The 27233-nt window shown below is 33.7% G+C and overlaps 1 protein-coding gene across 5 annotated transcripts in view; it reads left to right on the forward strand.

Moving 5' to 3' along the window:
• Positions 1-27233, forward strand: part of Liprin-beta (liprin-beta 1) — a 165290-nt gene that overhangs the window by 54600 nt on the left and 83457 nt on the right. For 2 of the 5 annotated variants that reach the window (XM_035353095.2, XM_035353096.2), the window contains exon 1: positions 14284-15037. The exons of the other annotated variants lie outside the window; for them this stretch is intronic. In XM_035353095.2, coding sequence (XP_035208986.1) covers positions 14408-15037 — 630 coding nt within the window. In that variant the 5' untranslated portion in view covers positions 14284-14407. Of the gene's footprint in view, positions 1-14283; positions 15038-27233 lie in introns of those variants that run through there. 5 annotated transcript variants of the gene reach the window in all.

Below are 27233 nucleotides of genomic sequence, written 5' to 3' on the forward strand. Positions count from 1 at the left end.
TAAACAATCGTTCAGTTCGCCTATTTCAGAAAAAGTGCGTGGAATTTCCAAGGCAAAGTTACTTGCATTTAGTTTTGAACAGCGCATTGTATTGTTATTTTATTTGCCATTTTTATATTCTAAAATAATTGACAATATATTATGATGAATACACTGGCTTGGAATATATTTAGTAAGATCCACTGTTGAGAACTGAAGAAAAATGAAACATTATTAGTTCCCCGAATAGTAAGTGTTCTGCTACTTACAGTTCTTTGTTGAAATAATTATTATTTTATAAACTGTTAAAAAATGAAATGAAACTTAATCAGAATCTTTTTCTGACATAATGAGCGTCCCAATTAAGAATGAGACAAATTTAAAAAACTTATTTTTCATATTAATACAATTATTCATTCAAAATAAAAACTGACCAGGATGTTATTCAGTTATGATACGCACATTTAAATTGCAGCATAAATGCCTCTTTGACCTATCTTACGAAAGTTTTCTTTGGTTCTTCTCATGCACGCTAATACTGCTACTTTAAAATTTTATATTTAATAATTGCCACTCAGACGGTATAGTGGTTAGGGGAGGTAAACCGCTGTGTTGGCTTCCGACCCAGGTATAGATATATCCATGCAGAATTGGTTACTAATTCGGCGGGAGTCAACCACTAGCTACCAGGCCGCAGCCCCGGCTGAGCAGATGACATTTATAAAATGCAAAAAGAGATATACATATGCATACAAGGCACTTGAAGAAGAGTACAACAATGTACAAAAAATATATATATACATGTGCATACAAGGCACTTGAAGAGTACAACAATGTACAAAGAAATATTTACATGTGCATACAAGGCACTTGAAGAAGAGTACAACAATGTGCAAAGAAATATATACATGTGCATACAAGGCACTTGAAGAAAAGTACAACAATGTACAAAGAAATATATGCATGTGCATACAAGGCACTTGAAGAAGAGTACAATCAAAATATATGTATATACATATAAATACAAACTCATATACAGATATATACACACTTACATACATAGATATTCCGAAACAAATGGAAGTATACATACTCTCACTCATATTGATATATACATCCATACATAAACGTTATCATAATAGTTAAAGTTTACAAGAAGCATACCATTGAGGTACGCGTGATCCTTAGTATAAATTAGGTAACATAAATAAAAGATATAAACATGTACAGATACAGTACAACATTCAGGTACAGTACAAACTTTGTGTATGAAAACCTGGCATAGCATAAATACAAAATTACATATTGAACATACATACTCTGTGGCTGACACTTTGAACTAGCTTATATATTTCTAACGTGCATACTGCTAGGCTTTGCAGAGCAATTAATCTGTTTTCAGGTTAATAAATGTTCCAGTTCAAAAAGAGTTAATGCTATACTGAAGGTGCGATGTCTATTCCTAAGAGAACTGTGCTTAGAAATGGCATTGTTAGAACTTAATGTGTGTTAGATACGACTCAAGTTTGTACTATATGGCTACTATCTTCCAGCGTCAGAAGAGTAATTGTTAGTACGGTAGTCAATTATTGTTTTCAGTTTCCGCTGGGCAACTCTGTTATTTTGTAGATTCTGGAACCAATTAGCCAGAATCTGGCTCCTGGTTGCTTGAGGCTGTTAAGTGCTGTATGTGGGCAGGAGAACACAAAATGATCTGGATGACCCTCCTCCCCACATTCGCAGTTACTATTCTCTCTCAAGCCAAAGCGGCAGAGGTATTAAGGAAAGGGCCCATGACCAGGGAGGAAATACGTCATATAATTGCTATTAGTTTGGATTGTTGTCTTGACCTTGGAAATGAGATTGTAAACACGTCTCCCTGTGGAGGCTTGATCCCAACGTTCTTGCCATATTCTTAGGAGCTGATGGAATGTCCGACTCTTTAGGTCCGAGACTGGCCTAAGGGTCGGGACTTCTCGCAAAGTGGATGAATCCGCTGCTTCCTTCGCGACAACATCTGCTCTCTCATTTCCTTCCATTCCCGTATGAGCGGGCACCCAGATGAGTGAGGGATTTTGCGAAGCAGGCATGTGTGTTAGAATGTCTCTAATGCTGCTGACGATAGGACTGCGAGAACGAATTCCAGCTATCGCAGCGAGGCTTGATTCTGAGTCTGTATAGATGATATTGGGCATTGTGGGATTATTCTTCAGGTAGAGAAGAGCTGCTCTGATTGCTATGAGCTCCGCCTGAAAGACAGAGTTTTCAGAAGCGAGCTTTCTTTTCCACTCATACGTTAAAGCTCCTCCAGAAAAAATACAGAATCCGCTTCCCGTGCCCCCTGGAGTTTTAGAGCCATTGAAAACACCATTTGCAAATCCCGAGTCCTGTGTTCTATTAAAGTAGATAGTGTCCACAAGGTTATTTTTAGCAGTGTGGCAGGGAGCTTGCGGTATGTGATGCTCATAATCAGTATATATATAAATTTATCCCCAGAGACTCATGGTGTGTCGTAGTCTGCTTACCTTAACCACTGCAGCCTCTCGTTCAATTAACAAGTCCAGAGGCGGCGTGCCTGCGATAATTTGTAAGGCTGCCGTGGACGTGGTACGATAAGCCTTGCAAATGAGGAAAAGCTGGTGTCGCTGTATAGAGAGTAGTTGAACGTCTCATTTGGGAAGAGATGTTAGTTCCCCAAATAGCAGCGGCATACAAAATAATTCTTTCCACCACTGTCTTGTACCATATTCTAAGCAAGTGACATGGGATACCCCATCTTATGTTGATCGCATGGAAGTAGTCAGTCTATTGATTCTTAACTTTAAAGAAGATATGTGTGGTTGCCAGGAAAGTCTATTATCTATTACTACTCCTAGGTACTTAAGTTGTTTAACACATTTAATGGAGGACCCCAAGAGCTTAAGATAGGGGTTTCTACGTAATGGAGAGCCTCGACTAATTATGAGTGCTTGTGTTTTAGGCACCGAGAGTTTCAGTTTATGCTCTCTCACCCAGTCAGCAAATAAATTAAGGCTATCCTGAGTTCGCGTTCCAAGGTCGCTTCGGCCTGCTACAATGAGTAAAAAGTCGTCTGCGTATGCTAAAAGCCTTACTCCTTCTCCAAAATTTCTTGTTTTCAAAGACTGAAAAAACTGAGTTAGCAACTATGTTCCATAGAACGGGTCCAAGAAAGGAACCTTGCGGACAGTGGTTAGGGGAGCCTACTGCGATACCGAAGGACCCGGATTCGAATCTCAAAAAAACGCATGAATGTTTACAAATGTATAGTGTCTATGCGGCAGGGGGCCACTGTAAATATGCCGCGAGCCGAAAGTCATTTCGAGAGGTTGCTGGTAGGGGAGGAAGACTCTCAATCCCGTCCCCTGGGGCGCACTCCTTCACAATTGGGGCGGAAATGTCCGATGTCGTACTGTCATCTGCATATTGCTCAATGCTTTGTCAACGGCTGGCGCAATCTTGTTTTTCTTGCCACAAGGGATTTCGTGGGCTTTTTCTGATGTCACTGTCAGGCAAGTGAGATACTTTAATAATTAAAAAAATAATGATTTTAAATTTTAAAAAAATTTGAGCTTCTTCTCTTAATTCACATTTTTGCTTTTAATAATGCTAAAACTTTTTGACATCTTTAGCGCCGTGTACTTTGGAGGGGGATTACTCGATTTAGACCCAAAACTGGTTTTGATTGTTCAAATAGTTGACAAAATCTCTCGTATAATGATTTGTGGTTAACACAAAATGTCTTCCTTTTGATTGCATGTTTCATGAAAGGAATGGAACTTTTTTTAATGCATTGATTTAAATTAATGGAACCACTTGCAGCTTCCTGAAATGCACTAATTTAGAAATTGTTCTCTTCGTCTATGTGGCATACCGTTATTTTCTTGTAAATTTCTCCTTAGGAAGTGTTCTGCGTAAAGAACAATGCACAGGAACATAGGTATACAAAGTTGAATGATGATATTTAGTTTAGATCGAACACGAAGTGCAATTCATCATCTATAATGAGTTTTCGCGCGGTTAGATTCAATTGTTTATAAATTTTAAGGCAATTTTTCTCCCTCTAATTTCTTAATCTCTTTTATATTTTGGAGTCGTCGTTTTAATGTAAAATTTTATATTCAGATCTTAATTCGATTAACACTTAGTTTTGATGTCTTTAGATTTTGAGATAATTTTGATTCAATTCAGTTTATCAGAATTTTATTATTACGTTTTCAAATGTCAAAGTTTTTTTTTTTTTTTTTTTTTTTTTTTTGTTGTTGTGTGTGTGTGAACATATTTGTTGTATGGCTTTCTTGTAGGAAATTTTCAATAATAAGAAAGAAAAGAAAATATTGCTTGAAATAATGGTAAAATACAGGGATGATTAATTCCGTAGCGAAGTTCCTTAAGGAAACTCACTCGTATTGGATGTTTTGCATGGAAGTAAGTCACAAAACTCCCATGCAGACCGCCAATTCACGAGAATTTGAATTCAGATCGAGCTATTAGTGTTCGGTATTCGGCTTTCCAGAAATCGGAAAAGGGGTGTGAATTAGTTTGCAAAAATGTGAGCTGCTTAAAGTTTGCAAAAGTTTGCTTAAAACTGCAAGTACAAAAGCGTATATCAATAAAAGCTTTTAAAAATAATTCTTATGCAATTTATGTATTTCAAAAAATTTCGTCTAAAAGCAATTTCTGTTGTAAGACACAATTTTGAATCCCCTTCAGTCTGAGTGCTATATATCGTATGGTACAACTTTTAATTTCTTAAAATACATACGTGCGTACGGGTTCGTAATAGATTGAACGCACACAGAACCGATGATAGCTTAAAAAAATTATTTTACCAATAGAAAAGTCTTTGCAGTTCTGGAACTTTCCATAGAAATACTCGCACAGCTCTCTTCAGTTTGACAGAGCACGATCAGCAAACGCTAGGAACGTTAAACACACCGCAAAGCGCATATAAAGAATGAAGCTTGCAAGATATGTGAGTACTCCGAAGTCGATTTTGAATTAAAAACTGGGAACTGATACTCTCGCCGGGCTCAAATAATTTTCCTCAAGCTGCCAAGAAATCTCTATTATCTTCCATTTCTCAAAATTACTGGAAGGCATATACTGTTAAAGTTACATATGAGAACCGAATGCGGTTACAATTACACATAGAGATCAATTGCAGTTATACAGGGACTGGACCAAAAAATCACTGAATGGTCGGCAAGTTTTGCGACTTTTGGCAGTATCTCGCCAATTTAGCGAGGTAGCCGTTTACCTCAATTTTAAATACACTTGCTCTTATAATCTTATTTTTGAGGCACAGCTTCGCTCTCTTCAGACTTTTCTTGTTACATTAAAAAAAGATACCGCAATTTCACATATAATTTCACTAAAATATTTTCATATATAAAAAATTCATAACAATATAATGTGCAAGTTTAGACATGATATAGTGAACGCATGCTGAACTAAAATTGCAGATTGCTTATCATTGTTTGTATCGTATCTGCTTGAATTATTCAGAAAGAATAATTTTTTATAACTGGTAAATCTTAGATCAGTTCGCCAAAGAATTAGATCTATTACCATCGATATTAAATTATGATTTTAATCAGATATATAAACATTAGGCTTGCATATCGAAAACACTATTATCAACATTCTGCTTGATTTAAAAGTGTTTTTAACATCACGAGTGTGGAATTTTAAAATGTATTTAAAAAAGTAATCTAAAACAGAAAGCAGTTGCACTGCCTAACACGCATCTTTTTGAAATACCGTATGTTTTTTGCGTCAAATGCTGTCTTTTTCCTACTCGACCAAAGGCGTGCAACTGCATGGTCACAAGCGACTACGACGCTTAACGGTATGATTCATTTCGAATTCTAGTAAAGGCAGGGCTTAATTTCTAAATTTAGAAGTGCCGGAGTCCTATGTAAGACCGTTGGGAAAGAGGAAGAAAAATAAATAACTAAATAAAATGACTAATAAAATCATTAATAATTGAAAAGTTAAATAATTAATCATCAAAATAATTAAATAATTAATGCTTAAAGTTACTCGTATTAAATAGTTTGAATTAAAATTTAATAAAATACGAAGAGATAAATTAAAATTTAATAAGCGATTTTTAATATAATTTTATTACTAAAAACAAAATTTTCGAGATCAAATTTCTACTGAAATTTTGTTCAGTTACATAAAAGATGTGTCACAGCTTTTTTATTTAGGGCTCTGGTGCGCTCTGGATAGAATTGTGATTTTACTCCCAAAACTAAGAAATACCGGAGCAATTTAAGCTCTGATTCGAGGTGACCGAGTAGACTATCTGGATGGGTTTTTCGAAGTTCTTTCATGTGTAAGATCTATGTGATCCAGTTTTCTTAAAAAAATATTTAAATAAAAATAAATTGGAGAGCCAGTCCTTTCTTTAGCAAGTAGCCCTGGAATAACTTTCCTTGAACACATATCCTTAGGTCTTCTATCGTAATTTATTAATAATTCAATTCTGTACTTGGAAGCTGGTTGATTTTTATTTAGTCATTAAATGAAATCTTAAAATTGAGGAAAAAAAAAGAAATTATACAGCGTATTCCAGTAAGTATGGTATAATTTTAAAGCGAGATGGCAACCATGTGTAAAATGCTATCATCGTCATTAATTTTTATTTGTGTTTTATTTGTGTTTGTCACCCTGTCTAAATACACGCTTCAAGAACATTAATTGCCCACCAGCGGCCGAGCGGTAAAAGACGCTGAACACTGGTAGTTCGGTCCGAGGTTCGAATCTCGCGAACGGGCTGGCTGCATGGGTGTTTTCGTGGTTTTCCCCGTGTGTAACGTGTATACGAGCCAATTTCCCTTAAAAGTCCTCCACGAAGGCATCCCTCCCTTTAGGCAAATAGCCCTCGTGTGCTTTGCCATAAATGAATAATCCAGTAATCCAATCCAAGAACATTAATTTTCGGCAGAAGGTGATGAGAAATCATCTTCTCAGACGATTTCTCATTTCTACTTAAATGGATATGTTAACAAACAAAACTATGGTTTTGTGTGTGAAAACAATTCTCAAGAGATACATGAGAAACCCTTTGACACTTAAATGATGTTTTATTCTAAAAGTTATATCATAAAATGTACTTCAAAATAATGTAATAGTTTGGTTCTGTCTTAAATAGTTTTTATTTTATTTAATTTTAATACCGCATTATTCTTATTGGAAGATCCTTTATATATTTTTGATTTGTGCAAAACTTCTTATTATTATTATTATTATTAGCATTTCTGTGTTATCAATATCAACTCACTATGCTTTTAAGTGCTCCATCATTCTTTTAAAAAAAAAAAACTATAAAGGGAAGTAAGTGTTCGTATTGGTTGGCGCCATGTTATTCTCAAACAATTATTTTCCGCATTACTTGTCCTTCATAATTTTTACCGAGCGGTTTCAGATAAAGGGTGGGGAAGTCATTCACATTACATTCTGGCATACATCTCGATTGTTATATCATTCAGTCATGATTTAAGTGAATATCCCGGTTCTAGCTGTTAAACCGGCAACGGTTGAATGCAGCTCAATTTCATCAAATGCAAGGCCGATAAGAAAATGCCTCATCCATTTCTCGGACCTCATTTGAGAACCGCGACTTCGTCACTCTTTTATTTTCTCTCCATATTCTGGGGGACCGTATCCATGATGCACCATCTTTTCACTTCATCATACGGATGTTGATGCCGATGTGACAGACAGAAAAATTCCTCAGCTACATATTTATTAATCCTGTATAATAATAGAAATAGTAATAATGTATTGATTGATAAGTCACATCGGATGATAATTACTTTCAATAATTTTACCTTTATTGTTACTTTTTGAGAGTCGAGGTAAACTTGAACTATTCAAGGGTAAATTTCTGTTAGCTACTACTGGATATCGGAAATTTATCATTGGATATTTCAAGAAATTTACCCTTTATTGATTAGGATGCCAGTAAGAGAAATCTTTCACCGACCTCGATGCATAATTATATTGCATTAGACTATGTAGGATATTTGCTGAAAGATAGTGAGAAATTTTAATCCGCGGCTTTGATGTAAAAATTTTCGCGATTTCGAGAAGTTGATTTAAAAAGGAAATTGATGCACATTTCTGTTAATTATCCACAGCAGTCGACTCCTTATTTACAAAGTTTAAACGAGAAATATGTTGACAGTTGGCTCAAAATTACGGTTTCATGAGGGCATTTAAATACACATAAAAAAGTTGATTAATCTATATTATAATTAACAAGAAAATGTTATTAACAACTTATCTGTAATTTCGAAAGCTTGAGGGCTGTGAAGAATAAGATTATTATTATTTTTCCCAATGGCAGATTGTGAACAATTACAAATGTAACCCAGTCCATTAATCTATACAAGGCCAGATGTGGTGGTCTCTTTATTATGGAGGCACCTAACAGGTGGGCCAGTATCGCCTTTTCCTATGAAGGGACGGACAGTTACAACCATGCCTTCTCCGGGATTCGAACGCAGGCCTTTCGGCATCGCAGTCAGCTTCCCTGACCACTATACCGACTGGGCGGCAGAATAAGATTATTTGCCCCTGAAGTTAAATCAGTATGAAAAATAAAAAGAATGCAATAAAAAATATCAAAAATAAAGAAACGAAGTCATAAATGACATTAAATGATGTTAAAAAAAAAAAAAAAAAAAACGAAAGGTATTATTGAGTTTACACTTGCATAAAAAAAGATCAAAACAATCTGTTTTGTATTGTACACTGTTAATGTATTCCGAATTGTAGACTATTAAATTGCGTGCTTTTATGAATAAAAACGAGTCCTAGATAAGTTCTGTGGCATCATCTGCCACCACTGTTGTTCTGCAACGCACTTTTCTTTTCCGTTTTGTTTTATGCTTATTAATTTGCGATAGTAATTTTTCCACCGTTCTCTAATTAAGTAAATAAATAAAAATAAAATATAATATAATAAATTGAAGAACTTGGTTAATCCTCTGCCTACGTTTAACTGCGAGTTGACTGTGGTAATCAGAAAATGTGTATTGAAATATTGTTAATCTCTGCTAACTAAAGGTCTCGAAATATTGAACTTTTTTATGAAAATAATATAATTATTATTTAAAATTGTAATCGAACCTTTATAAATTGAATTTGTATTTTAAATAGTATTGATTAACGTAACGAAAAGATCACAGTGAAGAACAAATGTTAAAGTAGCTAAAAATGAGCAACAATAATTGTGTAACTGAGTGAATTTACAGAACTATGATTCCGACGGTTAAAAATAGAAACTTTTTCTACAACTGGCGGAAGTTTAGTTTAAATTTTGAAACTATAGATCTACAAATTTACTCAAGTGGCTACTCCAATTCTGGTTGCACATTATTACTTCTTTAATGTATTTATTAACACTTTAACATTTTTTAATTGTTTCTGTATAAAACTTCGCATCCTTTGCATTTTTAAAAGGCTCCGTCGTTACACGAAAAACGATTAATAAAGCATATAATAAATTCTGGAATTATGGGAGAATGACTTAATGTTATGGCTTTTAGATTTTCTTTCTGACTAGAACTCTCTAAAGTAATTCGAATTAATGTGTAGAATTTTATTTTTCCAATTCTTTTTTTGCATGCTAAAATGCTCTGCAATATCTTATTACTTTTTTAACATTTAGGTTTTTGTTTTTCTTTCCTAATTCTTTATTAATTTAATTCTCTCGCTTACTTCGAAACTATGTAAAAATAGAGGTTAAAATACGAGAAAGCTAAAGAAGTGAAACTATCGAACCCGAACAATAATAGCCTATGGATCTCTGGAGGTTCGAAAGTTAAATACCAAGGCTTCTCGAGAGATTTTTCGAACTAACTTTTGGTTTATGTAATTTTATTGCGAAAAATATTATAAAACAAGTCATGCAAATTAATTTTTGAGGAGCCATTACGTCATATGAAAGGATCCTCAAACTCTTAAAAATGCAGAAAACATTTCTGAAGTATAACACAAGCAAGCTTTTCTCAGTTTTTACTGGTTGTGAATTTCGCTAATTCAACCTCTCATATACACCATTTAAAACTGAACTTTTCAACTCGCTTCCTTACTATGTCATTTTGATAATTCACTGTATGTTACGTTTTAGCATTAGAATATTTTGAGATTATTTATTCAGTTTGCTTTCTTCCCCAGGCCAAATCTTGTCATTTTATTTAGCAGAAAATGCTTTCTTCTACTCTTATGCATTTAGTACCTATATGATTTTTTTTTTTTTTCGGGAACTTCGTTATTTAAAATCTGTTGCTTTTGGTAAACATTTCTTTCCTTCGGATTTTGATAAAACTTATGTGTACATGTTTTTATGCAAATTTCTGTAAATAATTATATCGTTGAAAATACTCACAATATGCTTGTTATTTATTTTTTGTTTTCCATCAATTAAAAATTGCTTCAATTCCCCAGAAAGTCAACGTTTAATTTATTTTCTGTTTTAATGATAAATTTAGTTGATCAGGTTTTAAAAGTCAATTTCACTTCTGGAGAATTTTTACTTCCTTTGTCCGAAGTAAAGGAAGTATTGTTATCGCGAAAAATTTTGGGTATTATCATTTCAACGAAAATATCCATTTTGACCGTTCTCGACTCCATTTAAACGATATTTTTGCATGTCATCTGCATGTTTGGAGAGACACAGAAAATATCCAAAATTAAAATAAATTAAAATGGATTCACAAGTGATATTTTTACGTGACGTGTATACGTAATTACGTATGTATCTATCTCGCATAACTCAAAAACGAGTAGCCTCAGAACGTTGAAATTTTGTATACGTGAATTCTGTGATATGTAGTTGTAAAACCTCCCTGTTTGGTTGCTATAGGCTGCACCAAAAGTATATGTATACTTTTACCCAGTATGTATACTTTTACGGAGAGCTCAGTTTTTTAATTCTTATATGTTGGTAAATTGTCCATTTTTTGCTTTAAAAGTGATTTAATTATGTTGTTCTTGTGTTCTGGTTAAGGTTTTTGTGCCTTTAATTAATGTGCATGCAATAGTTGTAGAATTATCAACAATTTAAAAATTAAGTGCTACTAAGCCTAACAAAGCCGCCATTTGTTTACATTTGAAACTCTTAGTACAATAGTTGGAATTAAGTCAGTTTTTGCACAAAATTTGGTGTCTTTTTGCTGAGTGGGACCAAAAGTAAACTTTCAGTTTTGTGAACCGAAAAATCAGTCTTCTTTCGCGTTGGCCAAATTACTTGTTTTTGCGTAGAAACTCTTAATTTTTTTAATATAAAAGTCGCTTTTTAACTTTAAACTGTACATGGTGTTTTAGGTTTATTTTACAATTTTTAATGAAGATTGAGGTTTTAAGTATTTTGTACCTTGCCTCGAGGTGAGAACTGAATTAATTCAAATAGAAATATTTCTCTAACGAAATTCAAGGAAGTGCAGCAAAAAATGTGTACTATAATTTAATACGTCGTACAAGTTAGTCATGTGGTATCCACATCAGATATTTTAATATGTTTCCTATCAGTGTGGTTCAATGTACAATTAAGAACCTTTTGGCTAATTTAGGACCAATGTTAGCACCTTAGTTGATCACCTCCAGGTTTAGAGTATTTCAAATCATCGTTTATTTTCACGTAATCATAAGAAATTGAGCTTGTGACGCTCCTTAAAAGGATCCTGTGCCTAGGACCCGAGCTGGATTAATGGGGCTCTTTGCAGATACTGATTTGAGCTTAAGTTGCAAAACTGATGCAGAGTCAGATAAACTTTTGTTTTCAAATTTTAATTAATAGCTTTTGTACGGAATAAATAGATTGGTGAAGAATCATAGATGTAGTCGTAGCTTAAATTATCATACGATAAGTTTAAAAAACAGGATCCATTTATTATTGGTCAGGAGAAATAGCAGTTACAAAAATCATATTTCCGGAGTAAATAAAAAGAATTACTAATAACTTTTTGTATGAAGTTTACTGCATCGTTACATTAAAGAAAAGACCCCGATATTCCTTTGCGAGTTCTTTTATAGCGTCTGGAAAGGCGGAGCTTCCAAGAAATGACGTCAGCCTCGTCAGCCATTCCAGTTCGCTTTAAATATCTCCAGAAAATTCTATAACTGTACGTGTAGAACGGGAAAAACAACTTGACTACGGGGCTGTGGATTTAATTCCACGTACTTTCAAATAAGAGACCGTCGCTATTAAAAAATGAAAAGAACATACAGTTAGAATTTTAAGTGTAATCTTGACTATGGACATATACAGCAGCTCTGTATGTATTATTATTTTATATTTACTTCAAGTTGGGTCGATAAATTTATTCTATTTTATTTGGAGAAATTTATGCGATGATTTTGATTTTGAGCTAGTACCTGTCGAATATAATAACTTGCCGAAATAACTAGCACAATGGTCATAATTAAAAAAGCCATACTTTGTATTGTATTGTGTCTTTGAAATATGAATATGTGGTGTCAGCCGAAAACAACGCAAGAGGAAAACGTCGCCTTACAAAACGTCATGGGAGAAAAGAAAGCGAGGAGAAAACATCGCGGTTCTAAGAACATCGTGGTATAAAACATAATTTTCAAAAATTAAGCGGTTCAAAAACATCGCCGTTTTAAATCATTATCGTGAAAACCGTCGGGATAAAAAATACAGCACCTACAAATCATGGCTGGACGATAACATAGCACACGTGTGTTCAGGCTTTAAAAGTATGAATACTCGGACAATGATTTGTGAGCGCAAGAAGGAATGAGAAATATTTTTACCATTATATGTCATATTTTTTAATAAATTAATAATATTCTATTGGAAAAGCAAAAAGGAAATTTAAGCATTCAGAAACTGAAAATAAGCAAAAAATTAATGCTATGCAGAGCAGTTAATAGAATTTTGAATTTATATAGTTAACTATTACAGGTCATTACTTAATTAGCCCCCCACCTTTTTTCAATAAAGTTGCACTTCATGAGCTGAATGTGTTGCGCTTTGCGACTAATTCTCCTTATTTGAACATAGCTTATATCAAATCCATGAATTCATCGTGTCTGTTGTTGACTGAGGCACATTATTAGATGACAATATGAACTTGCCTTACTTAATCTGACTTCTAATGGAGAATACCCTGGAGGACGAATCCAAGGGTCTTTTACTCCTCGTCCTCCACCAGTTTCCCGAGAAAACTTTCGGGTGGATAGCATATAAATGCCTTCGCAAAGTTATTATACATTTACAAGCATCTATGCTTTTACAGAGATTCGAACTCGGTCTGAATGTTATGGCAGCTGATTTTCATACCATGATAGCAACAGGTTGGCGAAACATGACTATAAAATGTTGTATTTAATGAAAATTTTAGTATTTTGATTATTAATATTTTTGGGAGAGAGAATTTTCACTGAGACTTGCAATCTTTTGAAGCCATTGAATTTCATTTCGATTTGGGAAGTTTAATAGAAAGCTAGATTATATCATATTATTATTTTAAAATGTAAAACATATTAAATTGCAGTTTCATCATCTACTGAAAATTTAAATTTCGTATTTTCGAAATGTATGAATTTACGAATGAAGGGCTCAAATTTCGTATTCAGGTTTTTACTTTTTTCGAAAAATGAATACTCGAAGTATCTGTTTTATTTAAAAATTACAACATATGTAATAATAAACACTTAGCTTCTAATGTGATCGAAGTTCAAAAAATCCCAATTAAATATCAGAAGTATAAATTTAAAAGTACTCTTTGATGCAGTAGTATGAAAAAGGGATCTTTTGTCATGCAACTTCTTTAATTAGTATCGCTTTATCTCATTTCAGCTGTTGTAATTTTGCTCCGATTTTTCGTTTAATAATTCTCTGATTTTAGATAAGTTCCCATTGTTTTTCATTTTTAAATCATTAACAAGATTCCCTTGTTCTATTTCGAAAGTTCATCCTTTTGAAACGTTGACCCAGAATATGACGATTCCGTGCTTTTTCATTCTACGTGTTATTCTAAGGAAAGAGCAGTTTGTCTTGGCATTTACTTGGAGATTGTTGGATGGAAGTATTAGCTACGAAAATGAAAAGATGAAAAGCGTTTCACAAAACGAAGAACGCGTTTGAGGTTTTCATGTAGGTGTAAAAATATAGGCGGAGAAGCGACTCATTATGAGGAAGATGAGCAATATATTGACGCTCCCTCCGCTTTCCCCCCTTGTGACCCTAAGGTCAGGCTCTCTTTGCTCTCGTATTTTCTCTCCTCGTGAAAGACACACTGTGTTTGTGGGACTCGGAGTGTGGATGTGTCTCCTTCATGTGTGTGCGGTTCTGCCGCGCTCTTTCCACCACTCGGCATAAGTGCTAGTCCGAAATAACTTCTGGAGTGTGCTCTATTTTGGTTCTATGAATTCCCGTTGGGAGCGAAGGGGAGGTGCCCCTCCAACCCCTCCCCCACGCGACCCTTCGGGCATCAACAGTATCGTGCAGCAGCACCAACGCGGGCCGAGTCGCGGCTGTGATGGCGAAGAGGACATGAGCAGCGACAGCTCGTCCCCGCCCCGTCCGGCGATGGACCATCCCAAGAGGCGCTCGAGCTACGAGAACGTGAACGACGATCAGGGCTTCTATCCGAACAAGCCACCCCCTGCTTTGACAGGGGCTTCTCGTAGGAGCAGGGAATCCCTGCATCGGTCGACGCCCAGTCCGCGACCCCACGTGCGCGCCTCTCCGTGTCCGAGCTCGACGTGCGGAGGGAGCAGTAGTCGCCGCACCTCGCCGGTCGGCGTTGTCCGGCATTCGATCGAATCTTGGTCAGATGGGCTATCCGATGAACTGACCGCAGAACCCGTGAGAAGACGACCTGCGTCAGCATGCAGAGCGCCCAGGAGCCACAGAGGGAGTCTTCCTCCTGTGGATTGCTTAGGATCTGCATGGGGACACAGAAGCCCTTGTAGTCCTTGCTGTGGGCCTTCCCCTCTACCATATCACTGGTGCGGAGCAGCGCAAACATGGGCTCATTTCTCTGGTCATTCCGTGAGTACTTCCTTTGAATAAAATGCAATTGCATGCTTTTTAGTAATATTACTTTCTTCTTACTTTTTCTTCGGAGATTTTTCATGTTATCATAATAAAAAAAATTCCTTAGAAATATAATTTGCCGTAATCAAAATTACCTTAAAACCACTCTTATATATTTGTTTCACTTAATATCGTGGTTTGTTTCTTATCATGTTGTAATTTAATCTTAATTTTAATCGTAGCTATATTGTACATATTGATTTATAACTTTTTAAAGCTGAAAACAAAATTTTGAGTAAACTAGGAGCAAATTCATTTAGATGTTTTAGAAATGTTCTGAAAGTAGATACGGGTGTTTACAACAGAAAAATAAAACTTGTCTTTTTTATAGCGATAAATATATAATAAACTCTTAATCTATAATTTCAATCCTTAAAGAACTAAAAAGTCCACGCATATGATCAACGAACAAAATACCTTTTCTCTTTCGTATTATTATTCGATATTGAAAAAGGTTTTAATTTGCGATGGAAATCTATTTAGTATACGACACAACATAGAGTTTCCAAGTTAAATTAGCTGTCTATAAAACCCAACATAAATTTGGTTCGATATAATATGATTTTGAATGAAAATGACTTAGATTTAGAGCAGGTTTAAGTTTTTTTAAAAACTTTCTGAACAAAGAAATTTCTCAAAATTTAAATGTGATATTTTATTATGTTTCCTTCTTTAAAACTGAGGCTGGGTATAAGTTATCTGTACAGAATTGTCAGTAATTCTATATGATAGAAGTGTCTAAAAAATAATTATGTACTTGGGAAGAATATATATTTATAGCAAATACTTTTTTACGTGTAGAGCAAGATTAACGGTTGAGGAAATTTATAAACTTTAGAGTTGTTTCTAACTCGTTAATACATGCTATTGCTTGTTGTTTAAAAGTTAATTGATTTCCTCGTTCCTCCCTAATGATATTATTTAATATTTTCCCATAAGTATTGTTTAACGAATTTTACGCTTTTAATTTAGTAAGTAGTTTCATTGGAAGAAGGAATTGTTAGGTTATCTCAGAACTTAAATTGCACCGAAACTTGGCTAAGGCACTTAGCCTTGATTTTTGAGATAAATCGTAATTCTAGCCGGAGCGCACAGGAAGTGTAAATAAGAGGGCTGTGGCACTTCTCTTATGTAACTGAAATACGCTTTTAGCTGAAAATTGTTTTAATCTCGGAAATTTTATTTTAGAAATAAAATGAAAATAAAAATTGATTGCTTAGATGCCTTTCTTTCCCTTGGAAACAAACCCGTGACGGAAGTTGAGATTTTAAAGAAAAATTCCCCACGCAAAGTTAAAGGCGCATTTTTCAGGAACTGCAATGAATTTACGACAGCGGATAATTTTTCGTTCCAATGCTAGTGTTTTCTCACTGAAATGAGGGCGACTTTTTTGAATTGCGCGACCGAATACGGAGAGACGAAAATATTCACTTACTACTTTGTTCTCAGTTAACCTTTGGATTCGGGGAAAATTTTTTCTCCCTATAATATTCTGTTTGACAGTTAAAATTGCGTTTGCAGGGAATCGTGGTCAGAAAGTTTTGGACTCTTCTTTTTTGTATTCCTATCTACACATCTCCTTTTAAATTTCCTTTCAAACGCTCATACATTTTTTAGTATTTCCCCACTTCTTATTAGTGGGGCTTTAACCATTTTACACATTTTTAATGGGGGTACTGGGAAAAAATTATCTTTGTTTCTATCATTACTTGAAATAGTACACTTTGTTATGCTTGTACATTCAGGACGTAAGTTAGCCAAAGCCAGCCCAGCCGAGGTATTTCTTAGTTTTTGAGTGATCGATCTCTTTCCATTTTATTGAATATTAATTTTGATTGCTTTACTATTTTGGTTATTAATTACTTTATTAGTCCAAAGGAGCGTTAGCTCAAAAGGGCTATTAATTTCGTTTTGGCATTTTGCGTTGATTCACTTTTCAAATTGTTGCCACCAAATATTATCGCCCTGTGTTATATATTTAAAGAAATTAAATAATGAAGAATCTGCATTAATGTATATTATGTTTCTCGCATTGTGATAAAACAATGGTACCTAGAGCCATCAAATTTTGAATAATGTAATCGTTCACCGAATATGGGCATCTGGAAGCCCTAATTTGAAATTCGTTTTATTATCGATTTCATATTTTGTAACACTTTAACGAATTTTGGATTAATAAACTCAACGATTTCAGAGCGAGCCATGGCAGCACTGTACAAGAAAAAAAAATTATCTCCAGCGCCCGCGAGACTGTGTATCGGAAATTCCAAAGATCTGCTCATTTTAAAATTATTTTTGATATTGCTGCGAAGTGAATTTTATGGTTTAAGAGCTAAGAACATGTTATTTAATAAATAAAGGTAACACAGAAAACGTTAAAAAAACGTCGTTTTGGGCGTAATGTAAAATCTGAAAGCTTTCAGATTTTTTAAATTATTTTATTAGATATTGTGTTTATTTATTTTTGTATCTCTTTCCTGACGGTTTTCCATAGGGCTCCGACACTTCTAATTTTGGAAGTTAAGCTCTGGGTTTTCTTGAAAGATGACAGAAATTATATAGTGGCTGACTGTTTCGTAAATGGAAAATACGGTTGTTTTTGCAGTAATGATTATTGTTATTGATAATGTAAAGAACGTATAATTGTCTGTAACAATTTCTATAACTTAGTTTTTATTGTAATATCATAAAATTAATAGCTAGTGCTGCTTAGTTAGTTCCGCGCTTGATTTTTCCAGTGATTCCAAGAATTGCTGCAAGGGAGTTTAGTGGTTTATTTGCAATATCAACATGAACCAACTTTGGTTAGGAAATCTTTCATGAAGACCTTCTTCCAGAGTGACATACACTCGCTGAAGTGATGTATTAGTTAATTAACCAACCACCATTTTTTTTTTTAACTCAATTTCGCGTAAATCTCAAGTAAGTAAAAAACAAACAAATGTGCTTTTCAAGTCGGGAAATACTGCTTTTCTATAAAAACGTAGCAATAACATTTCACGAAGTCATCATAACATTTCATTTTAACATTCATCTTCGTTTTTTCAAGGTTGCAAAAATCTGAAAATTTAGTAAAAGTTCATTAATTTTTAGGTAATTTTCTCCTGGAGGCAGTAATACCATTTTTTAGAAATAGGTTCTTCCACTTCGAGTGTAATGCGAATGAACATACTGGTGTAGTTGCAGTTCTGAATGATATCACAGAGGTACTTTCCGTTGACCTTTATAAGTGACGTGTCAAGTTCTAATCTGCGAGTACTTAAAAAACATTTTTAGAGCTCTGGGTTTGTTGCCTTCGTATAAGTATTAACTGATATTTATTCCTTCTGTGAAGATTTTTTGTATTCTGAGCTGTATCAGACTTAGGCTGTAATCGAAACTTCATTTATTTGTTTTTAACCTTTTTTTTTTTTTTTTTTAAATTTTTATTTTATTATGACTGAATACTACTAAATAAGATATCAAGATTCCTGATTTACTTATTCCTCGTTTTATAAAAGCTGTCTTTACGAAAGACGTTAATTAGCACTTTTTAGTGGGAAGGATATTGTGATATGCAAAGCATATGAGGACTATCGACCTAAGGGGAGAGATGCCTTTATGGAGAACTTTCTAAGGGAACCGGCTAGTTACACATGCGTAAAACCACGAAGAATAATCTCATGCAGCCAGCCTCATCTGGATTCAAGCTCGAGTTGAACTACCAATATTCATCGGTCTTAACAACTTGGTCACTGGTAAAGCAGCATTTTTTTTTTTTTTTTTTTTTTATTTCCCGAAGAACTCCATGGACGATTTCACTTTTACGAATGCACACGAGAAGAAGCGAAAGTATCATTCAGCGTTTGTTTAATACAGTGATTGCAGAAATGTCTGATTTTATCTGTTAAAGAACATATAAATTTAAGGTAGTTTTTTAGGCTATTTTGATTTTCTCCATAGAAAGAATAAGAATTACCAATAAGGAACATGCATTCTTAGCAGTCAAGCTTATTGTTGTAGTTGAAACCTAAGCATTTAAAATTTGTATTTGAAACCAGAGCAAACTACAAACATCAACTTTCGACATCGGAGCTGACAGACGAAAAAATGCTTGAATTAAGACGCTGTTTTTCCACCTTCTTCCTGATTGGTTCTTCTCTCTCAGCCGTTTTAAGCCACGTGATCACACGCTACGGACAAAATCCAAGCAAAACTTCTTGAAAAACTCCTGTAGAGTTTACAGTTTCGTTTGGTTCTGTGTTCGTTACAGGTATTTCCTTCGTAATTGTTCGTATTTCTGTAACTGTACAAGACTTTTGTCTGTAAACTTCGAGGTTTTTTTTTACAGTGTGTGTTCCCCTATTAGTCCAATAAAGAGGGGCACGATTATAGTGGTGCCGGGAACATACCAATTGGAATGTGTCTGACTGGGGCAATGCCATGTTTACTGATGAGTCAAGATTTACTCTGAAGCCAGATGACAAGCGTATAAGGATATGGCGTGAACAACGAACACACAATCAGTCCCAAAACATCACCGAATATCACGCATTCCGAGGCGGAAGCATTATGGTGTGGGCAGGGATTTCATTAGGATACCGCACCGACCTGCGCATCTTTAAACGGGGCTCTTTGACGGCTGTCCGGTATCGAGATGAAGTTCTAGAACCCATTGTGAGATTGTACGTTGCAGCAGTTGGTCCTACTTTTGTTTTAATGGACGATAACGCACGTCCCCATAGAGCTGACATCGTCGATGACTACCTGGAAAGTGAAGGGATTGCACGTATGGCGTAGCCAGCATATTCGCCCGACCTTAATCCCATTGAAAATCTTTGAGATGCTCTCGGCGTGCTGTATCTTCACGTTTCCCACCTCCAGCCACTCTTATTGAGCTGGAAACTGCTCTACAAAAAGAATGACGATTGCTTAATTCTGCGGTGGTTGACCACATAATTGAAAGCATGGTCACAAGGTGTAAACTTGTGTACAGATGAGGGGGATCACATACCCTATTACTATCCTTTTTTTCATTTTATGCTGTTTATTTTCACTTTATACATAATTCCTTTTAAATCTGCAGTATTTCATTATCTGATAACTTACAAAAATTTAATATTGCTTTCATTTCTGTATATAATTATTGATTTTGTTTTATGCATAAATATATATATGCTACTTTTCTACCGAATTTTGTGTCAACCAAAGCAGTATTTGTTGATTTTTTTGCATTTTACATCTTTGTGCTTAACTTTTGGAAGTAAGTGTATATTTCAATTTATTGTATCAAAGTTCCTTGTTTTCCCAGTTTTGTTTAATTTCTGAAAAAAAAAAAAAAAAAAAAAAAAAAGAAGAAAGAAAGAAAGGAGAGGGTGAAGAAAATATGAAAGGTTTCAGATTTTAAATTACGTCCAAAGGGGCGTTTTTTTTAACATTTTGTGTGTTACCTTTATTTATTAAATATCAATCGTACTTAAACCATAAAATCCAGTTCATGAGGAATATCGCAAAATAATTTTAAATTGAGCATATCTTTAGAATTTGCGATACGCAGTCTCACGCGTTGGAGATAAAAATGTTTTTTCTGTACAACGTTGCCATTTCTCGCTTTGAAATCCTTGAGTTTGTTAATCAAAAATTCGTTAAAGTTTTACAAAATATGAAATCGATAATAAATTCCAAATTTCAAATTTGGGCTTCCACATTCGCAGAAGGGTTACGTCATTCAAAATTCGATGGCTCTAGGTACCGTTGTTTCATCACAATATGAGAAGTATACATACATTTAGCAGATTTTTCATTATTTAATTTCTTTAAATATACAGGGCGATAATATTTGGTGGCAACAATTTGAAAAGTGATATAGCCATTAATATTGATTCAATGCAAAATCGCAAAACGAAAACAATTGTCCTTCAGGGGCAAAGGCCCTTTGGACTAAAAATAGAGAGAGAGCCTTTATTAAATATTTGGCTTGAAAGTTTATTTAATGAAATTAACCTAAGATATAGACATTATAAATTAAGTAGAATTAAGAATAAGTTTTCTTCTCTCAAAGTACTAGCTGTATTATCTGCAAGCAGCTTTACTAGCGCCAGTTAAAGTAGTATATTTAATCTTTATTGATGGTATGGTAGAAACAAAATTATAGTATATTTAATCTTTATAATTTTTGCTATTACCATTCATCGATCATTTAAATTAGCGTATTTATTGGTTGTAGCTTATAACCCCTATCAGATTTATTTTCCGCCAAAATGTTTGTGGCGATTTTTTGGACACCGGGAAGCTGATGAACATTATGATTTTTTTTTTTAAAGTTGTAAATCTTGGTTTCTTATTTTATATATTATTGCTACCGATGTATTTAGACTCTGCAACTGATTTCTGCTTTGGCGAATTTTCTGTTGTTACAAACGATTAAACTTAAAAAACATTAGGAACAATATGTATCTTTTTCGGGTATTCGTTTGGAGTTTTCTTTTCATGTAGAAGTAATTATTGATGGTTTTTTTTTTCTTTTCCGATTAATAATGTTGTTTATTTTACACTTAGAAATTTTAATACCACGCATTTTACAACATCTTTGAATAATAAATAAGAATACTCTTCGGAAAGCGTAAAAACGTATCCTTCAATCCACAGCTTGTTTATATAAGAGTTTTTGAAAGAAAAGTGAATTTAACTAGCAGACGATTTTACTAATTTCAAATAATAAGCTGCTGTAAGCAAATATTAAGAAATTATTGTTCCAAAATATTTGCTTTTTTGTAATTCTTTATCGAAATCGTTCTAAAAATGTGTAAACATCGTCTGTATATTTGCGTGATTTAGCAGAAACATCCGGACAAAGTTCAGTTTTAATGAATTATTAGTCTTAATATTAGGATGAGCGAAACTGAAGAATTTTACAATTTTAACTATTAAGATACTATGCTTGAAAATTCTAAGACATGATAAATACATTTCTGCGTTGGTTGCAAATTCCTCTTAGCCAATCAAATGAGATGGTATTTTTATCTTGGCCTTCCCCGTTTTCATCTTAGCATTGAGTTTATCCTTTCTTTCTTTTTTATTATTATTATTTCTCTTTCGTTTTCCCCCACATCATATTTTTTTAATGTATGCGCCGTAAAAATGAAAGATAACTTTTTGTAGATTTTTTTCGAATTTTACAAGATTGTCAAGTACATAAACTTTATAAACATATTTACCAAATTTTATTTATTATCAGTTTTCTAATTAAAGAAATTTAACATTAATTTGCTTAGATGAAAACGACTGTTTTCATTTCGTTGCTCTAAATAATTACAAGCGTGCGAAGACATACTTGATTGTTAAATTGCCTGGATTCTAGTTAATTAATTTACCTAAATAGCAAGATTACGTCAGTTTAATATCCAGTCAATTAAAGGTCTGTTTGCCTTAAAAATTTCATAATCCCTCCTTCCAATTTTTTGTTAATATTCTAATTGAAAATTTTAAGTCCTTGAGTAAGTTGGTTGATTAATTTTCCATCGATAAATTGTATACTATCTTGTAAATTATGCTAACATTAATCAAGAAATTTGTGATGAATTTTATTAGAATTTAAGTATCGTAGAAGGAAACTGGAATTCGTTTGTAACTTAGTATATGAACTGAGATCTGGAATATTTGATTAGCTTTTATCTTATATCAGTTGTTCTTAGTTTTTCTTCATTGGCAGATTATTTCCATAATTGCACCACTCGTATTAGTAAAAATTAGTTTATAAGGTCTTATGTTAATTAGCCAGTTACCTTATTAATTTGGTCTTTACTTCTGTTTCTTCGTCTTCTACTAGGATGCAAATTAATTAATGTAGTTAATCGTGGAGTTTGTGAGTTCGAGAAAGAAAGAACCATTGACAATTATTGTTGACTATTACTTCTTCCTGCGACTAGATTACTTAAATCGGCTTTAGTTTTGCTAGCCATAATAGCGTCTTTAGATCCGAGCAAAAGCTTAATAGGCGCGCTTTACTTTGTATTTAATATTTAAATTTAATTTGAGCATTTTTTTTTTTTTTTTTTTTGAATTTCCCTCAAGCTGCAGAGATATAATTTTCTGCCATTGCTAGGTCATATAACCGTCAAAATGACGAGTAAATAAAAACGATTAGTTAAAACCTTAATCTGACTTTGTTCTACAGTATTTTGGAAGTTGTGGGGAGGCTATAAGTCGTTAAGTAAGACTGTTTTTACGGCTCTTAGCTGTTAATGTTTCTTGACTGCGTGGTTTTAGGTGAAGAGTTAAGGAACCAAGCCTTACCTCTCAGCTGGCGAAGCATCGGAAATGTAAGCAAGCTAAGGCATAGGAAGAATTACAAGTTGTTATTAATAAGAAATGTTAATTAGGATAATTTAGTGCATCCGAATAAGAAATGTTAATTAGGATAATTTAGTGCATCCGAAGATGTTTTTAAGCTTTCACATTGTGCAAGAGAATGCGATAAAAATTTTATTGGGGGTTAGTGTTTTTAACTGTTTCGGAGTAAAATTTAGGTTTTAAGATAACAAGTAAATTTGGAATTGATTCTGTTAGATGTTATTTTGTTCTTTCCAGGAGAAGATTTTTAAAATTGCCCGTTTTGTGGCTAGCATTATTATTATGCTAAAAATTGAGGGATTTGATGAAGTTTGGCTTTTAGAAATTATGGGCAGCCATCTTAAGCATTCTTAAGCATTGCATAAGAAGCTTCATACCAAGATGCTTTCAAATATTACTGATTTCTCTAATAATCTGGGTTATAATTTTAAAATACAATATTCTAATGAGAGTTTTCAATTCAATTGTTCATTACATGTGATTTTTTTATTACCTTCTCATGTCATAAAATGGATTTTTAGCGTAATTAAAGCTGACAACTTAAACGTATTTCAGACATTAAAGAAACAAGAATTAATTATACAAAGAATTCACGTTTTTAAATCAATCAATATAGCTCTCTGACAGGTTCTCAGCTGTTGCTGGCGGTTTTGGATGGCATTCGTAGATGAATTTCAAGGCCTGTCATTACGCCTTTCAAGGCCTGTAAAGTTTGTCGACGCCTTACACACTTTTTCGACTTCCATTTTTCTCCGTGGTGTTGAAGCTTTACTTCTCCCAATTCAAATTCTTTGGTTTTCGTGTGCCTTACTTGAATATGATCAGTTTTCGGAAGTCCTTCTAGGAGAAATCCCTTCGCTTAGCTTTCATGTGCTTGGATATATCCAAATTACCAAACCTGGAACCGATTTCTAACTACTAATGTTCAGCATTCTAAGCCTTTCTACCATACATTTAGATATGTAACAGATGTTCAGTGCGATTTTAAAGCTTGTTTTATAGGTACTTTGAAGTCAGTTTTAAATAATGTTGGGTAATTTTAAACTTGAAACTGCATTTATAGCTTATTGTGCTATTTATTTTTATAAAAATATAAGAACATTTCTGTAAACCTATTTTCCACCGTGCTTTGTAAGACATATGTATATGTTTAGTCAGAATTATTTGAATTAGATTTTCACATAAATATCATGTAAGAAACAAAGCATGTAAAATGCGTTAAATTCAGGTTGCATATTAAGACTTTCGAGAGAGAGTCAGAATGTTTTTGTGATTAGCGAAAATTCTTAAGTCGTATTAATGTACTTTCACATAGGCTCCCTACTTCTTTCCGAAACAGACTTCAAAGGCGGTTCATTCATTCAAAGAGGTACGGTGACATAGAATTCCTGTTAAGTTCCAAGTTTAACAAGCCGGAAAGAGTGTGGATGAAAGCCAGATCCTTTTTGTTGCTGCCTATCTATTTTAGAATTTCGTACTCAACGGAATATATTAGGAAAATTCTTTCTTTCTATGGTAGGTATTAGGCGCCGAAGAGTTTTAGATATATTATCAGAGAAAATTTCATTTGTGACATGATAAAGAATTAAACTTTTTGGTTTTATTACTATTGGTTGGCATAGGATGAACATTCCCGTTGTCCAACGGTAAAACAAAATCGTCTTTAGGAGATATCGTATACTCCTGAACTGTAGCATCATTGATTTTCAGTTGGTATAAATTTTCCAAAAAGAAAATGCATGGAAAAAGTTTCCAAAATATTTTGTTGGAGAAATAGGAGCATTTGGAGCTTATACATTTATTATTTAGATTTATTATTTATTATTTATTATACATTTATTGTTTATTTTTATTTAGATATATTCAGAGACATTTAGAACGATGCTTTTCCTAAGATAAATTTCAAATATTAAAATTGTAAAAAAAAATCAGTTCTTGGATAGAGCTTAAAGCATCACTCTTTAAATAATCATGCACTCCTTTTTGAAGCATAAAAATTGCATATCGCTGCATATTTTATAATATAAAATTAAATAAGAATGTAATTCTTCTCAAACAGTATAACTATTTTCCTTCTCTTTCCGCGACTCTGAAAGAAGAATCGTATTGTAATTCTGTTTGGAAAAACATTTTTCCGAGAAATTTGATAAAAAAAAAAATTGGTTTTTAATTGCCATATGCTTTTGGCGATTTGAAATTGCTCCTGATCTGTGATTAGTTAATTTAATTTCACATTATACTAGGCTCGAAATGGTTGTTCAAATTTTTATTTTTAAATTTATTAACAAAGTATGTTTTTAATTTTATTCTGTCCTCTCTTTTCTGATTTGCTCAACAGCGCGCACCAGACGAAAATGTAAATTGGAAGATAGCGTAAAGATGGAAATCAATATTACTTGCTATATCTGATAATTCTTTGAATTCACATGTATTACAGTGAATTGTTGCCACCATTACTGTATTCAATTCTCTTACTGGCAGCTGAAATCGAGTTAAGACTGGTACATAGTAAATTTATATCATTTAAATAATACAACTCCAAGCATTTTTGGCTGAGTTTGAGTAGTTAAACATAATCGTACATTTGACCTGCTAGAAACAATTCTGCAACCGCCAAATCGTGGTGATAAATTTTTAGATTCGTAATTATTTGTATTATACTTAATTTATTTATTAGACAATAGCTCTTCGGTACTTGACATGTACCCTTATATAAATGACCGTTAAGGTTAGGCTATGGCATCTGAATATGGGAAAGCATACGAGGCCTAGTCCCAAGGGAAGAGGACTTTATAAAAGTCCATATTACATATTCGTATTCATATTACAAATGGGGAAAAAGCCATGTAGTCAGTTGTTCGACTGGAATAGAACTCGTGTCGAACTCTCGGCATTCAAAGGTCTTTATCTTAAATCATTCGGCCGCCTGGTTGATTTCCGAAATTAAGAAAAATCATTTGATTATAAAGAAATTAGTGTTTCGGCAGATTTGGATAAGGGCAAATTAAAATCATTTAAATATTGCTTGGTCTTTGCAAAGTACTTTATAGTTTAATATTGCTTGAAAACTTCTGATTGATCTAATTTATTTAGATCATTCTGATTGTGATTAATCTGATTAATGAGTATTTTATTATCTTCTCACTTTCTATGGTACTTCTATGAATCTCTGAATATGCTAGCTTGGCAATTTACACTTTATGGCGTTTCGATTCTGACACAGTTTATAGCCTTGGAAAGAAATTACTAGAAATTATCTTCATTACTGATTGTAGATAGATACTCATCGGTCAATCGGGTTCTGTTCTTATTAATTTTCAACCGCGAAAAAGAACTATTCACATATGAATGCATTCCCAAATAAAGGGATTATTCTTAACGTGCTAGTTTGAGACTACGGTTATAGATAATTGGTTTTATTTTTTTTCACTTTGTAGTCAAGTCTCCTTTAAAGTTATGCGATTAGATACATATTTCAACCTTGCAGGTTCCCCGTTGCAGGTTCTTTCTTGCAGGTTCCCCGTTGTATGTGTCTGTACCCATGTTCAAGTTGCCCGTTTTTGGACTCTGACTTGTTCTTTCCGTTTAGGTAGCCAGAAAAGCTACAGCAGGAGGAAATGCACCTACTTTTAAATGAATTTTGGAAGAACTAAAACATCAGAAATGTAGGCCAAAGAGGGCATGAATTAACGATAGGCAATATGGAAACCTATCCTACCACGTAGGCCAATAATTTCGTCTGTTTTGAAACTTATTTTGCTTGTCATCAATAGCATAGTGAAAATTATACAGCGACATGGTTTTAATGAATTAGATTTCG

The sequence above is a fragment of the Stegodyphus dumicola genome, chromosome 12 (genome assembly GCF_044657685.1).
Source record: "Stegodyphus dumicola isolate Sdum_Otavi_A_Nest chromosome 12, ASM4465768v1".
In the NCBI taxonomy this organism is placed as follows: Eukaryota; Metazoa; Arthropoda; class Arachnida; order Araneae; family Eresidae; genus Stegodyphus; species Stegodyphus dumicola.